The following is a 16,925-nucleotide window of genomic DNA, read 5'->3' as shown; positions in this document are numbered from 1 at the left end:
AGGTTCGGTGTAAGCTGCAGGCAGTGGCTCAAAATTTAGTACATGTGAGGATTCGATATGTACTGGCAGAGCATCGATACGTGGAAGAAATTTTGAACTTCTGCGAGGTTAGGTGACAACGCCACTCGATATGCTCCCACTTTGTTGAGTATCTCGAACGGTCCGATGAATCTCGGACTGAGTTTGTCTTTCTTGCCAAATCTCATAACACCCTTCATAGGTGATATTTTCACAAATACGTGGTCACCGTCTGCAAACTCGAGATCTCGTCTTCTTTTATCAGTGTAGCTTTTCTGTCAACTCTGAGCCGTCTTCATCATGTCTCGGATTTTGGCGACTAAATCCGCGGTGTGCTGAACTATTTCGGGTCCCATAATAGCTCTTTCTCCTACCTCGTCCCAATGGATTGACGATCTAAATTTCCTTTTGTAGAGTGCCTCGTATGGAGACATGCCTTTGGATGACTGGTAGCTGTTGTTTTAAGTTAACTACACTAGAGGTAGCTTCGGTTCCCAACTCCCTTGGAAATTGATCACGCATGCTCAGAGTAGATCCTCTCAAATCTGTATGACTCTCTTAGGCTGATCGTCTGTCTTGGGATGAAATTTTGTGCTGAATAGTAGCTTGGTTCACAAGGCTATATGCAAACTCTTCCAGAATGATGAAGTGAATCGTGTGCCTCTGTCTGACACTATGGAAACTAGAATTCTATGCAGTCTGACTATCTCTCGGATATACAGCTCTGCATACTGCGTCATGGAGAAATTCTTCTTTATTGGTAGGAAATGTGCTGACTTAGTAAGACGGTCCACTATTACCCAAATGGCATTGGATCCTTTTACCGTCTTTGCTAAACCTACCACGAAGTCCATTGTAATGTTTCCCATTTCCACTCGGGGATGAAGAGTGGTCGGAGCATTCCTGCTGGTCTTTGATGCTTTACCTTCACTTGTTGACACGTCAACCATTCGTATACGAAGCGCATAATATCTTATTTCATAATCAGCCACCAATATAAAAGTTGTAAGTTTTTTTACATCTTTGTACTTCTGGGGTGTATAGAATAGGGGGTACTATGGGATTCTATTATAATTTCAACTCTAAGTGAATCTCCACTAGGAACCCATAGTCGTCTTCGATATTTGACAATGCCATCCTCGTCTATGTACAACATCCGACCTCTAGACTCATCTCGCTATCTCCATTTATGTAGTTGCTCATCATTACTCTGCCTGGCTCGAATTCTATCTCGCAGAGTAGACTGTACTATTAAAGTAGTGAGATTAGGGGCCTCGCCTCTAACATAAACTTCAAGATCGAACCTCTGAATTTCCGTCTGCAAAGATTTCTGTATTGCTAATTGAGCCAAGACTGTCACTTTTCTGTTCAAAACTTCCGCAACTACATTAGCTTTTCCAGGATGATAGCTAATGTCGCGGTCGTAGTCCTTTACAAGTTCTGGCCATCTTCGTTGTCTCATGTTCAACTCTTTTTGAGTGAAGAAATATTTGAGACTTTTGTAATCCGTATATATCTTGCATTTTTCACCATATAAGTAGTGTCTCCAAATTTTACGGGCAAATACGACTGCTGCAAGTTCAAGGTCATGCGTCGGATAATTCTTCTCGTGGATTTTCAACTGTCTATACGCATATGCGATGACCCGATCATGTTGCATGGGAACTGCGCCCAATCCTAGCTTCGAAGCGTCGGTATACATTAGATACTCCCCTTGTTATGTTGGCATAGCTAGAACTGACGCGATAGTGAGCGCACGCTTCAACTGATCAAAACCACTTTTTGACACTCCGGTCCCCATACAAATTTTGCATTCTTGTTTGTCAGAGAGGTAAAGGGTACTGCAATGGATGAAAAACCCTTAATGAACTTGCAATAGTAGCCTACTAAGCCTAAGAAACTATGGATTTCCGTTATACTTTTAGGTACCTGCCACTCTTTAACTGACTTGACCTTAGATGGGTCAACTTCTATTCCTTCTCTCCAAATGATGAGGCCTAAGAATACCACTTTCTCTAGCCCAACCTCGCACTTGCTGAAATTTTCATATAATATTCGATCTCGCAATACTTGCAAAGTCGTCTTCAAGTGTTGATCATGCTCCTCTCGGCTCTTGGAATATATCAAAATATCATCGATGAAGACAATGATAAACTGGTCAAGTTATGGCTGAAACACGCGATTCATGAGATCCATGAATATCGTTGGGGCATTAGTCAGTCCAAAAGGAGCATCACCAAAAATTCATAATGCCTATAGCGCGTTCTGAAAGCCATCTTATGCACATATGTCTCCTTTACTCTCAGCTGATAATATCAAGATTGGAGATCTATCTTTGAAATATTGAAACTCCTTGTAGTTGATCAAAAAAATCCTCGATTCGCGACAACGGATACTTTTTCTTTGCTGTCACCCTATTCAGTTCTCAATAATCAATTCAGAGTCTCATACTCTCATCCTTTTTCTTCACAAATAACATCGACGCGCTCCATGTAGATAAACTAGGGCGAATAAATCATTTGTCTAGCAGCTCTTGAATTTGATCTTTCAACTCTTTCATCTCAGCAGGTGCTAGACTATGCGATGCCTTAGAGATCGGCACAGTGCCCGTTTTTGGATTTTTTTCTCTCTTCCATTGTTCGGCATCAACTCAATCGCAAACTCCACCTCTCTCTCGGGTGGAATGCCAGAAACATCGTTAAGAAACACATTGGAAAGTCCCTGACAACTTCCATATCTTCTATCGATCGACTGCCAGCGTCGGGCATGGATATAACAATGGCAAAAAAACCATTCCAACCCTTCTGAATAAGCTTCCTTGCACGCATGCAAGAAATGATGTGCGACATCTGTCGATTCTCCGTAGCCTCGAATATGAACGATTTCCCGTTGGACGGTATAGATACTGAACTGTGCTGGAAATCGATAGTAGCTCCGTTCAGTGTGAGCCAAACTATGCCCAAAATAATGTCGAACTCGGGCATCGACAACACAATAAGGTCTGCTCGAACAACATTCTTCTATAATTTGAGCTCCACATCCTTAACCATGTTTGTAGAGATCATATGCTCGCCCGAAGGCACTGTGACTCCGAATCCCGACTCCACGTCCTCCGGCAAGATTTCCAATCGTTTCACAAAGGATTCAGATATGTAAGCATGCGTAACTCCAGAATCTAGCAAAGCGTAAATAGCTACACCCGCTAACAATATCATGTATGTGATAATAGTCGCGTTATACTCAAACAATGCCATAATAATCAAAAATTTCTTATCACCTATGCCCTTTCTAGTTTCCCATATTAGCAAATTAGTCCCTAATGTCTCGAACATATTGCAAAATGGCCCTTTATTTTCGAAAATTACCAAAACAGCCTTTATAACCTTCGAAAATTTCCAAATGGCCCTCAAAATTTCAAATTATGGTAATTTACCCTCAATAATTTCGAAAAATTGTGTAATAGTCCCTTAAGTTTCTAGATTGACATAATTCAGTCCCTAAGTTCTCAATCCTCCTCAATTTAATCCTATGATACATGTTTATTAATTCGAGCAATAAAGCAATATAAAATGCTTAAATAGCTTAAATACTTGTAATAAGCGTAGTGTCTGGCTCTGCTTGCTCGGCATGCATCACATAAGCCCTTCCAGTCACGGGCTGCTTCTGCTTCGGGCAATCAATAGCCTTATGGACCGTCTCCTCCGCACCTAAAGCACTTGTAGATGCCCCACATGCACTTTCCAAAGTGTCGGCAATTGTATTCCTTGCAGAGCGGCCTCTCATCGGTCTTCGGGACAGCTGCTCTCTGTGGCTGCACATGTGGTTTCTGTTGTCCTGGCAGCCTCGGTGATCCCAAAAATGGCTTTTTGGTCTGCTGCTGATGTGGTGGAGGGGCCTCTTTATTTGCATCTCCCACTCAATGTCTTTCAGTGATAATAATTCGTAACAGCATCATTATAATTTTCCGAGTCTCCCAACAGCATATCCCGGCGCACAGTAGGCTTAAGACCATTCAGAAAGTGTCTCAGTTTCTCAGAAGCATCATTAGCGATTAGAGGCACAAAGTGACAACCCCTGTCAAACTTCTTGACAAACTTCGCAACAGATATGTCCCCCTGCCAGAGACTCGAGAACTCTTGCTTCAGCCTGGACCTCACGTTAGCAGTAAATTATTTCTCATAAAATATCCGCTTGAAGTCCTCCCATGTGAGGGTATTCATATTCACCCCCCCTCTCAGCTCCTTCCCACCATAGAGATGCGTCATCCTTCAGTAAATAAATGGCAGATCGATTCCTATCAGCATCCACCATGTTCATATAGCGGAATATCACCTCCAACGTCCAAATTCACCCCTCAGCCATGAAGGGATCAGTAGTATCAGAAAAATCCTTCGGATCCATCCTCCGAAACTACATGTAAGTATCATCCGAACGACCCTTGGCAGCATTCCCAGCATGCTGTTCCAATAAACGAGCAATCCTATCGAGCACCTGTGCAGCAGCATCCGAGGGTGGTCGAGGTACTTCCTCACGCATCTTCTCCTCAGTATTCATGGGAATAGCTCGTCTGGAAGACATCACTGTACAAGCCGTCTAAACCACGTAACCAACATACATTTAAATTTAAAATATGTCTAGCCTCATAATTCACATAACATAGAAGCATTTATAATTCAACATATAACATTTTAAGCTGTAAAACTCACAGACTTGAAGCGTTACTTCTTGAACTTCTCGCAGTGACAGTAACACAACATTTTCATGATCCTTCGCTCTGATACCAAATGAAACGTCCCGTACTTTAAACTTTAAAATTTAAATAAATACTAGGAAATTTTTTATTTTTTTATAAACATTTCCTTTTAACTTCAAGAACATCCAACATAAAAACCAATATTTAAAAATCTTAAATACATAAAATTCATAAATCGTCACCCACAAAATTGTACATCAATTTTAAAATAATCCAACTACTAAACTTCAAAATAAAGCATAAAATCTCTAATAAAATAATTCTCAAAATCTTTACTTTAAAACTTTAAATCTAAAGCTAATGTGGTAAAATAAAAGCCCTTCGGGAGTGTACTGTCTAACCCGATCCACTCAAGCGTCAACGCCTCCCTCAAAATCATCCTCACCTGCGACCATCCAAACCTAGTGAGTCTAATGACTCAGTACGTTCTAACCATACGTAACAAATAATACATACACATGCACATGCAGCTTTAGAATAAATCTTTTAACAAAATAAGCTGGCGTAAAAACTCGTAATCATATATAAATCATAAAGCCTTTCATCATCGTATATCATTTTAGGTTAAATTTGATCCTTGAAAATGGCTATCATTTATCATATAATCATGTGGTCGACTGATCAGTCTAGCTATACCAAATACCTAGGGGCAGGGCGTCATCAACTCTTGTCATTGGGACGTGACCAAATATGGAAATACGATTGTTGGGCTTCCTCTAAGGGCCTTCTCCCGTAAAAGAGCTCTCTTTGGGCTCTTTTTCCTCACGATATCCCCAATTATATCTTTTATGTCACAGTCAATTCACATCCTTCATATATTTTTCTTTCTTTTTATTTATAAAATATTGTATCCTTCAAAAATCGTAAAATAGCATTTTTTTGGGAAAATTCATATAGCCTTTGTATATGTCATAAAAATATCATATTTGCATCATAAAAATTTTAAAATATCATTTAGCATGTATTATGATTCTTCGAGACACTGCCAGATATTTCGAACTATCAGGGACGTAAAATGATAATTTTATCCCTGGACCTCGAACTTCCCAATTTTGACTTTTTCCTACTTTTATTGACTCGAACCTGTCCCGAACCATCATATAAGCTTAAATTTGACTTCTAATATTTTTCTTAAATGTAAACCCGAGTCTTTCGATTTAATAACTTAATAGTAAAACTGTAAATCGTTTTAAACCCGAATAAATTCAAAGATTAATATATTTTCTTCCCAAATTTGAAACATGACTTTTACGACCCTATATTACTCCCGTAAGCCATGACGCAACCCACGTAGACCTGTGGTTCGACCCTTGCACCTAGCCTAAGCCGCACGCCTCTCTTCCTTCAACCATAAGCCACGCTCCAATTTTGTTTCCAAACCATCACCGAGCCATCTTCTTTCGAGTCCATAAAAGTCCTTTGTTTGACTAAAACCAGCTTTTCAGATAAAATAAGGTTCGACTCATCAAATAATTTTAACTCTAGCATTTTTAGAAAATTTTCATCATATTTAATCATTTTATCAAGCTTTAAAAGTATTTATCGAAATATATTTTCATCTTGGTCGTCCCAATCTCCTTTCTTCGGCCTAATATCGAATATACAGAAAAAATTCTTAATTTCATTAAATCATTTAAACATTTAATCATATAAAATATATCATTTAAATATTTAATATAAATTAAATAAAATAAATAAACAATTTAAACAATTTGCATGCATGCGATTACGTGAACTGATTTTGGATGTTACAGTGGAAGTGGATCAGCTGAAGGTGGAGAGCATGGGCCTGGCTGATGTTGGTGAACATCAAGGGGGTAAGAAAATTTTTGTGGTTAACAGGATATTATCGAAAGTTCATACGAGATTACGGAAAGTTTGCAAAGCCTTTAACAAATTTGTTGATAAAAAGTAACTTTGGAAAGGATGATCCATTGCATTTTACAGTGAGGCTTTTGGCGGATAGGGCGTTGGCCAAATCGACTTATGATAAAGAAATGATGGCATTAGTGTTGGAAACCCAACACTTGCGGCTTTATTTATCGGGTCGAAAATCCGTGTGTCATGACAGACCACAAATCGCAAAGAAAATTACTTCGACAAGCTATAATCACTCCCATCAAGAACATTGGTTGGAAAAATTAATGGGATATGAGTTTGAGGTCAAATACAAGGCAGAAGTGAACAATGGGGCACCAAATGAGTTGTCTAAAAGGGATATTAAGGGGGAGTCGAACAATATATTTTTAAAAAAAAATAATATAATATTAATCGAGGACCAGGAGTTGAACAGTATCAACTCAGAACCAATATGTTTAGAATTGGAAGGAGTGAATCAGGCAGTGCGCGATGGTCCTTCCTTGCAGCCAAGGTTCAAGAAATTGACCAAACACGATAGTGAAATGGGGCATTATTGATTGGTCAATGAGAGTTTAGTGTATAGGCAGATTAGTGCTGCCTAAAGGTTCGAAGTGGGTTACTAAAGTGTTAAAGGAATGTCATGTTACTCCAACAGGTGGTCATTCATGGGCTTTTCGAACAATTTCTATTGGGTGGGATGAAAAATGATGTGGTAAGGATGGCGACTGAATGTGACATATTTCAGAAACATAAATACCAAGCTGCTAAGCCCGCTCGGTTGTTACAACCCATTCCAATGGATTTCACTGCAGGGTTGCCTAAATCGAGGGGTTACGAGGTATTGGTGGTGGTGGTAGACAGGTTGTCCAAGTACAACCACTTCATTTTACTCAAGCACCCTTTTATTGTCAATGGAGTAGTTGAGTGCTTTCTACTCAGAATTATTCAGATTTCACGGAACAAAGTTAGGACTGAGTTCGGCGTACCACCCTGAGTCGGTTGGGAAAAGTGAAGTGTTGAATAGGTGTATCGAGACCTATATGTGATGCTTCTCATATGAACAACCCGGGAATTGGGCTGTGTTTAGTAGGCTGTGTTTTGTTATAATACCTCCTATTAATCTGCAGCATGAATGAAATCCTTTGAGGTAGTTTATGGGAGGAAACCTTCGTGTTAACACAATTTTTACAGGGGAGACTAAAGTGGTTGCTGTAGGACAAGAACTAAGTGATCGAGATGAGGTATTGAGGCAAGTTAAGTACAATTTGCTAAGAACGCATCAGAGTATAATTTGCCTAAAGTATGTTAATGTCAGAAGACGAGGTGTGTCATTTCAAGTGGGAGATGATGTATTTTTTAAATGAAGGCCAGATAGGCAACAATCAGTGTGTCACAGAGTATTTCAAAAATTGGAGTTCCGATATTATGGTCCATTCAAGGTACTGGGAATGTGGCGTACATATTGCAATTACCGGTCGAATCGTGATTACATTCTATGTTTCATGTGTGGTCTAAAAAGCAATGGGAGCGGGGCAAACAACCACGAGAAGCAAAATGATTGGATGCAGACTTTATCGTGGTCTATGAGTCAAGCAAGGTTTTATCCACCAGGTATAATAAAGAATGTGATGAAGATAAACAACAAGTGCTCATTGAATGGAAGAATTGGCCCGCTGAAGAGGCCACTTGGGAAGATGTTGCAGAAGTCTCAACTCAATTTCCAGACTTTAGTTTTGAGAACAAGGCTAATGGTGAGGGAGAGCGTATTGTTAGGGGTTCAGAAAATCATCCAAAGCCCAACATAAAGTTCGTTTACCCTAGAAAGCTTAACAGACCCATTTAGGAACTCACGTAGTAAAGGATAATATTAGCGGGGAGAGAGGGAGTTGGTCATTCAGTTCATTCGTTTTGTTACATTAGCTTTGCTAGGAGATTGGTATAGGTTTTTTATCTGAGAAATATACTATCAACACCATGTATTTATTTCAGTTCCTTTGAATCGATAATCTTTTATTGTTATTTGTTTGCTGTCGTTGTTTGAATCTAAGAACCAGCATATCATCATACACCATAAACAACAGATCAGTTTAAATTCAAGAGACACTTTGCTTAAAAAGTTAATTTATCAAGGTTTTTAGGTGTTTCTCAAAAATAAAAAAATCCAGTGTTCCTTTGCCAGAATGTTCTTCATCCAATGGGCACCGCTGGGAAACGAAACCACTAAAACTTACATACAGAAAATCATGTGCATGACAACTAGCTGGAACCGCCATAGTTGACGGCTCAATGCCATGCTTCCATTCTCGGTTCTGCTCAAGGCCTACCAAGAGTCTCATCTGGGATCCTTAATGGATATGCCTTTTCTTGCTTCAGCATACTAATTTATTATAATCACAATATCAAAGACAACCAGGAAACAAAAATGCAAATACAAATTTGTTCAATATGCATACAAAATGGTTTTAAGTCATTGCCTTAGAACCAAATCTTGATTTGTATTGAACAACCAAACCTTAAAAGATCATTTTATTTGAACCTGATTATTCATGAAACTTTCATACACAAGCTGTGCACTCAACAGATCAACAACAGCAAAACCAACTGATTTAAAAACAGTGATCTCATCCAAATCCTTCCTCCCACGTTTCTCCCCTTTGATCAACTCCACCAAATCCCCCACAATCTCATCCTTCCTGATCACCCCTCTCTCCAACGCACCAACTAATTCGCCAGACTCCACGACCGCCGCCTCATTATCGATATATACCCTACCCCTCCTCAACGCCTCATCATCGCACTCCATCATCGACCGAGTAAACGACCCCACCAAATCCAAATGCGCGCCTGCCTTCAAATCCAAACCCTTAACCAGTGGTGTTTCTGAATTCGTAGCACAGGAGATGATATCGCCCAGTTTCACCGCTTCTTCCAAACATTCATTACTCTCAAAACACACCCCTTGAAATCTATCACCCTCTTTCGTCAATTCATGAACCAAAGTTCTAGCCTTTTCAAGAGTTCTATTCCACACCACAACTCTTTTCAAACTTGGCCTCATAATCAAATGTGCCTTGATCAAATGTGGAGCTAAAGAACCAGCTCCGATCATCACAAGAGTTTCGACATCGTGTCTCGACAAGTAACACGAAGCCAAGGCAGAAACGCAGGCGGTGCGGAAGGGTGTAAGCCCGGTGGCATCCATGGATACCAAGGGCTGGCCTGTGAGAGAGTTAAAGAGAACATAAACAGCGTGTACACCAGGCAAGTTGAGTGTTGAATTTTTAGGGAGGTAGGTGACTAGCTTCACACCCATATAGGGCAGAGATGGTGAATTGCACCAAGAGGGCATGAGGAGGAGGGAGGACGAGGGGCTTGTTTGGTGGGTGTGGCGGAGAGGGGAGTTGATGGTGTCGGCGTGCGATGGTAGGGTGGATTGGAGGTGGCCGATGAGGGATTTGTAGGTGACGAGGGAGTTGAGCGCGGCGGTGGAGAGGAAGTCTGGCGGCGGTGGGGTGGCGACGTTGACTTGATCTTCTTTGGTCGTTGCCATAATCGGATTCTGGAATTTGAGGTACACGCTTGACATAAACAATGACATTCAAGTCAAGTGAACAAGTTTCAAAATAATGATAATAAAGTGCTGGATTAACTTATAAATTATAATCACACTTAATTAGTAGAGACCGAAACAATTAATTTAACACGTGAATTTTTTATCCGAGTCATCAATAAAAATTATTATTTTTTATGTCAAAAATATTAATTTTTATTGTAAATATAAATAAAATTGACCCGTCTCATCTATAACGATGTCTCAAAAAATATCTACTATTTACTTAATAACTTGCTAGAAAGACTACAAATTTAATTATAACATCAATTCAAACTCAAAGGACCAAATATTGACTAATATATAACTCTTAACAGTACTAGATTAAAATAATCCTTCAATTTCAGACTTTTTTTTAAAAAAAACATATAAATTTCACAAACTTACCCTACACATGTAATGCGAACACAAATTAAGGATTTTATTAATAAGTGATGCCAACAATGTATAATTATGTTTAATAAGGATTAGATGCAATTTTTTTAAAAACAAGATTGTTGAACAAGAAGATAAAAATAAATTAGAAATTTTACGAACAAATAATGTCAAAATGTATAATCTTAGATAATTAAAAGTAGCGATGATGAATCTATTGTAGATAACGATGCTTTATAACATACCAAAGATATTAAATAAAATTATTTAAAATAATCCAATTAAATTGAGTTTCAATTTGTTGACATCAAAGATGAAATGAATGATAAAATAGATTGAATTAGAATCAAACAAAAAATTAATACATTACATTTAAATTTATTATATTTATATAGTATTTACAACATTAATTTATTAGAGATAATTAAAATTATAGTTGAATTAAAAAAATTATGCCTAAAACTTGTATTAAGCTCGCTTAATTAAGAAGCTTGAAACTTGGCTCATATGCTTCGAAATGTTTCACACTTTTTTAGAATTTTGGACTATAATAGACCCGTTGAAATTAATCATTTATAATTTGTATCATGCACACAGCACACATCGCATGCATATATATTAAATTTTAACATAAATTGGATTAAGCACGATTTTATTATATTTTATTTTCGAGTAGATAAAACAGTTGAGTTAATTTAGTGAAGTGAAACATGCATAATTTATTAGTGAACGAAGAAAACTGACCAGGCAGGTGCTCCAGATTTTGGTCAAACGCGTCTTCCGCGGTTGCTAATGATGTCGAACGTACGCTAATTCTGTTTGGGATGCTGTGTCTTCAGCAACCATCCACCAATTTTCATCATCTTCAAATGTTTCGTCCTGTTAAACAAACACCGACGAAGAGGGGTGCCACTTAGTATAAATGTATGATACAAAAATAGAGAAGATATGGAAAACTACTCAAAACTAATAAGGCATCCATTACTATAGATGAGTGACGTTAGTCTGCCTGTTTCAGCTTTTGTTGGATCAAATAGTGTGCATAATTGTGAACATAGTTTTAGAAATTGAGGGGTTCCGAGTTTTCAAAAATGTTATTCTCTGTGCAAGGACTCTCGAGTCGAGAAGATCTTTAGTGTGTTGAAACAATGTTTTCATGGTACACATGACAAGCACTTTGGCAGAGCCATGGAAACAACAAAAAATCTAGAATGTATGCAAAACACAAGCCAAATATCTAATCAGAATAGCAACTAATCTTGCCGGTAAATGCAATCAAAGTTGTGAGCAGCAACTCGTCACATTTGGAGAATCTACTAAATATGGCTGGAACAAATTCGTAGGAGTTAGAAAGAAAGATTAATGAAACAGAACAGTATGGAAGAAATATGCAGTTGCCTCTTAAAACAAAGTATATTAATAATCAGGGCAACAAAATTGCAAAAAGCAACTTCGGGATTAGAAAACTTGGTGAATCGAGCGAGACTAACCACCCGAGTAAGGTCCAGTGCTTTCTGAAGATTTTCGACCTGGTCAGCAACTTTGGTGACTTGAAGCCACCACTCTTCTTTCTCACAGTTACCTCTGTTACTTTCACCACCGGATGAACTGGTACGTCCATGATCATTACTGTCTCTAGCATGATCGAAAGTAAAGGAAGGATCTGGAAAAAGATCATCAGGAATTGGTCGCAAAGGAGATCGATAACCTAGAAAATGCAACCAGCCAAATAAAACCTTATTGAACAATATTGAAATGTATTCAAATATGGAAGGAGAAACTGTCAACAGTGCTTACCTCTGCAATCAGGATCATGGCACTTTTGATAATAAACAGCCCTTTTGAGATCAATAACATAAATAACTGAAACAAAAAAAGAGCTTACGTGTTAATCCAAATCAGTTTATCTACAAAATACTAATGTATTTTCTCTGTTCCCTAATAAATGATGATGATGAGAATAAAGTCCAAAATACGAATAACTGAAACCAGACCCAAGAGATCCAATAACCAAGTAAAGGAACAGAATGTGTTTCAACTGATCCGTAAATTGAATCATTACGAATGATAATAAGCTGCTGCCTCTTGAATCACAAAGATCCGTATTTCAACTATATCAATAAACCAGTGGACAACAACTGATTGCATCTTGTTCATAATTGCTCTCATTAAGTTTAGCTACAGGAGAGCAACATATGAAACACGAGATTCTTGAAGGATAATAATTGAGAAGAGTTCAGAAATAGATACCATGATTGCTTTTATGTTCTCGGCCAATTCGTTCGCAGTATCGACTTCTAGACATGCTATAAACCAGCAATCCATATTCAGAGAGCCAGTACCAGCTACGAATTTTTCCTGGCACCAGGTCAGCTGTGAGTCAGAATTGTTTTCAGGGCGGAGAGACCAAGAGCACAAAACTCTAGATAACATTAACGTACGATAGCAACTCAAATAAAAAGAAATGTGCTCAGTTCCTTCACACTAAAAAAATTATTTAAATTTTCTTTGTAACCATAGTAGCACCTGATACGTTTCCGTGAGAAGCAATGGTTTCAACAAAATCATCCATAGCTGGAAATGGAGATTTCCCCATTAAATAAGTCATTGAAGCATCACTTGTACAAACATTTGTGTCAAACTTTTTAGGGAAGCCCGAAAGTTTTTGTGTGTTGCAGGTATTCTGCAACAAATAATTTAAAGATTTTCAATATAACTGAATCATTAACTGTGTGAGAGAGAGTGCATTGGTGAATGTGGCAGTAAAATTTACAAGGAAAAAAGTGTAGATAGGTTAAGGTACCTCAGTGCCAAAGTGCAATTCCTTCACACAGTCTAAATCCATTTTGCAAATTAAAAGCTTCTCACAGTCAGAGTTCATGTTGCAAATCAAGGATGTCACGAAAACTTCTTCATCATTCTGACGCATATTTTATAAGATCATATCATGAATCATGGCAACTTTGAGAATTTAAACGGAACTGTAGATGTAATTGAATGGATTATGGCGGGATATGAATCAAGTTTTGAAATTTATTTTCGTCTATGAAAATTTCCACACATTAGTCAACAGTATTTAATACGAGCATCCTGACACAAGCAATAGGTTCAGATGAGATCTCCGTAAAATTCTAAAGGAGGTTCATGGTTGAGATCACGGTATCACCGAGATCACATAATCGCTTGATTCATGTTTAGGAATGAGATTTAATAAGCTCATCTACACAAGTAAATGAGAAAAAATAATGAATGGTGATCCAAGGCTTTAATTGAAAAACTTTAACTGAAAGACTCTGGGATAACCTCACGCACTCCTCCCACCCATAGCAAAAGGAAACGAAAAGAAAAACTCTGCACTTAATCACCTTATGACAGAACTTACTAAAGAATTACATGGTTAAATTCTTGTCTATCATTAATTACTGAACTGTTATTCTCAGACCACTACTTTAGAATATGATGTCTGTGGACCTTCAGGTCTGATTGTCTGTGTATGTCGTTGTTCAATGAACATAGAACCAAGGTGCTGCAGTAAAGTGTAATCAGCCAATTATCGTTGACAAGATATGCAGTTAAGACTTTGAAATGCATAGTGAACTATAGAAGTTGGGTAAAAACATTGCTCACCATATCCTTACATTTAAAACGTCCACTAGGAAGAAGAACTGATTTCTTCCCCGCTTTAGACGATAAGTACAGTCGAAAGCAACGGTTCCTAGAGTAGACGGCAGTGTCCACAAAAGGTTGGTGCTGACTGTCAGAACTCGAATCCTTGGATACAAACAATTTCTGAAAATTTGCGTCCCTTTCTTTGTAATTGTAAATTCGTGAACAAATCTGGCCATAAGACATGAAAAGATGCAGCTTTCACATCATGCTCAAGTAAATCTAAATCAACTGAAAAGACATATTAAAACGCCTATATTTTAAAACACTACATGAGATGCACGTGTTTCCTCATAATCTTGAAGCATAACAATTTATTGCTTGAAAATTATCACTATTCCGTAAACATGTACATGACCGTATGGTGAGGCTATCCATTTATATCGGGGTACCAAAATGCTGTTATGCAGTTTAAATACCTCCGCTACAAAAGCACCAACATGTGAGTTGTCTTTGAAAGCAGTCTTCGGCATGCAGATTATTAAATGTCGAGAGAACTTTTCTGCCAATAATAAGACAGAGAGAGCATATGAAAGCATGTGTAAAATAGCAGGTAAATTTTTGTTCCTAAAGGCTGTCTCCAGCGCATCCGCTATGTCTCTGTGTGTATAAATAATAGCAGTGTTCAGGCCCATGCCTGATGTTTAATAAGTAAAGAAATGAATCATTTTAAAGAAACCAAGTGTGATACCTTGCAAGCATCTTACCTTCAGTAGATGAATCAAGTTCTACCACCATATCATGGTTTCCTTGAAAAGAATACTTCTCCAGTAGCGCATCAAAGATGACAATTAGCAGGAGATCTACCATCTCATCTCCATTTCTACCAGCGTTCACTCTCTTATTGAACTCCAAATCAAAATATAAATGGCATGGTAGTCCCTAAATATATGACAATAGTCAGCAAGACAGCTTTCAGTGCCCCACCTCCATACAGAAAAATAAGGGTCAAGGTGCACATATAATATTTTTTCCACCACAAAAAATAAGCTTGATCAGTGTAACCAATTGAGATTAGCTCCAAAAAATCCTGAAGGATAAAGTTATTACCTCTTGAATTACTTCATAATGGTGTCGAAAATGAGGACTCATACCTTTATACCTACAAAGATCGGAACGAACAACCGATAACACGATTAAGATGCAAGAGGCACAAGCCATTACGATTCATGTACAAACATGGTTGAAAGATCTGTTAGGATATAGAATTCAATCAGGAAGGGAAAATTTATGAAAAAACACTATTGGAATTTTCATTATCAATAAAATGAGCACGAATTTGACAGAATAGTTCCAAATCTTACATTGTTCTATAAAACTAAACAAAGGATGAGATTTCCTTTGCAATTTCTCCATCTCTCAACTCCAAAATCAAACAGAGGCTAAAAAAGATAAAACATATATGCAAACACTTGCCTTTGCCAAAACTCCTTATATTTCGAAACAAGGAACCTTCTCACACCATTCACGTGATCCTGGTAACTAAATACTCGAGCATCCGCATGCTGTTTCGCGAATTTCATTGCTTCATCCTGTCTTGGAAATGTTTTCCATATCTCCTCCCTAAAAACAAACTCATTCAATCATGCAAAAATGATTGTATCAATTTCCACAAAACTGGACATATCTTTCTACCTCAACTTATTTTGTCCATCGAGATCAGCACGAATCTCATACAGCAATCGCAACAAATGAACCGGCCTTTTCGGAGGGACTGCGTGCGGGGAGCCGTAAAACACAATTGGAGAGAATTGTTTGCTAATGTTTCTCGATTCTACACATATTTTTGCCGTTTGAGTGTCAGTACTTGGAGATGCTTCTTGTCGTGGTGAAAACTGTTGCTTTAGTTTTCGTTTCTCTTTTCTTCTTTCTCTAATAGCAGACTCTGAAACACAGAACAATCAACCTGTAATTTTGAATAAATTCTTACATGAAAATGGGGGAAAATGTACAGAGAAAAGGTACCGGGAGGAGTGATTCCACATTTGAAGCATTGGAACAAACGATCGACGTCATCCATATAGTTTAGTGGTATCCGGCGGAGCTGCTACGGGTCCACGGCGGCACACGGCGGTGGTTCTGTGTGCTGACGATTTCCAGGTTGAGCCTCGAGCGGGATGGGATAGTGTGGAAATTGAAATTTTGAAGCACCGCGGCTACTTGGCTCAAAGAAATTAAATTGATAAATGCTAACACCAGAACTATTTTGCTGCAGCCACATCCACGCGGGGAAAACATGACCACAATTTTCGATTCAAAAAATCCCGGCAGTTAATCATAATCTTTATTAACTGTCGATGACCGTTACAGTTACGGTCATGAATAAGTCTATTGTGAGACGTCTCACGAATCTTTATATGTGATATGGGTCAATCCTATCGATATTCACAATAAAAAGTAATATTCTTAGCATAAAAAGTAATATTTTTTCATTGATGACTCAAATAAAAGATCTGTATCACAAAATATGACTCGTGAGACCGTCTCACACAAGTTTTTACCTTTTTTATCTCCTTCCAGGGACTAGCTTTAGTTCAATAGAAGAATCTCATATCTTTGGCCAGCCTTTGGTGTGTGTGGTACCTATTTCTTCGGCCCGACTACGAAAAGAGAATTAGAAGACTTTCGATTTAATCAATATTG

The 16,925-nt window shown here is 38.1% G+C and overlaps 2 protein-coding genes across 2 annotated transcripts; both read right to left on the bottom strand.

Annotated features, from left to right (window-relative positions):
* Positions 1–9,030: 9,030 nt before the first annotated feature.
* LOC142533474 (protein SAR DEFICIENT 4-like) lies at positions 9,031–10,238 on the bottom strand. Its single transcript, XM_075640261.1, has one exon. The coding sequence runs from the start codon at positions 10,227–10,229 to the stop codon at positions 9,153–9,155; it is 1,077 nt and encodes a 358-aa protein (XP_075496376.1). The 5' UTR covers positions 10,230–10,238; the 3' UTR covers positions 9,031–9,152.
* On the bottom strand, positions 10,014–16,428 carry LOC142533473 (uncharacterized). Its single transcript, XM_075640260.1, has 14 exons — positions 16,248–16,428; positions 15,918–16,167; positions 15,699–15,845; positions 15,333–15,384; positions 14,990–15,164; positions 14,702–14,784; positions 14,244–14,453; positions 13,420–13,536; positions 13,143–13,299; positions 12,867–12,974; positions 12,414–12,479; positions 12,107–12,324; positions 11,361–11,495; positions 10,014–10,190 (listed from the first exon to the last, which is right to left on the bottom strand). The coding sequence occupies exons 1-13, from the start codon at positions 16,300–16,302 to the stop codon at positions 11,406–11,408; spliced, it is 1,728 nt and encodes a 575-aa protein (XP_075496375.1). The 5' UTR covers positions 16,303–16,428; the 3' UTR covers positions 10,014–10,190; positions 11,361–11,405.
* Positions 16,429–16,925: the final 497 nt, after the last annotated feature.

This window comes from Primulina tabacum, chromosome 18 (genome assembly GCF_025594145.1).
Source record: "Primulina tabacum isolate GXHZ01 chromosome 18, ASM2559414v2, whole genome shotgun sequence".
Taxonomy (NCBI): domain Eukaryota; kingdom Viridiplantae; phylum Streptophyta; class Magnoliopsida; order Lamiales; family Gesneriaceae; genus Primulina; species Primulina tabacum.
Note: the sequence above shows the minus strand (reverse complement) of the source record. Positions and strands in the feature narration are given on the sequence as shown.

Coding starts and splice junctions, on each gene's coding strand:
- LOC142533474 (XM_075640261.1), bottom strand. CDS start 10,229: ATGTCATTGTTTATGTCAAGCGTGTACCTCAAATTCCAGAATCCGATT.
- LOC142533473 (XM_075640260.1), bottom strand. CDS start 16,302: ATGGATGACGTCGATCGTTTGTTCCAATGCTTCAAATGTGGAATCACT. Junction 13,537..14,243: donor GTTTTAAATGTAAGGATATG/GTGAGCAATGTT, acceptor AATATGCGTCAG/AATGATGAAGAAGTTTTCGT. Junction 12,325..12,413: donor CCATGATCCTGATTGCAGAG/GTAAGCACTGTT, acceptor TGCATTTTCTAG/GTTATCGATCTCCTTTGCGA.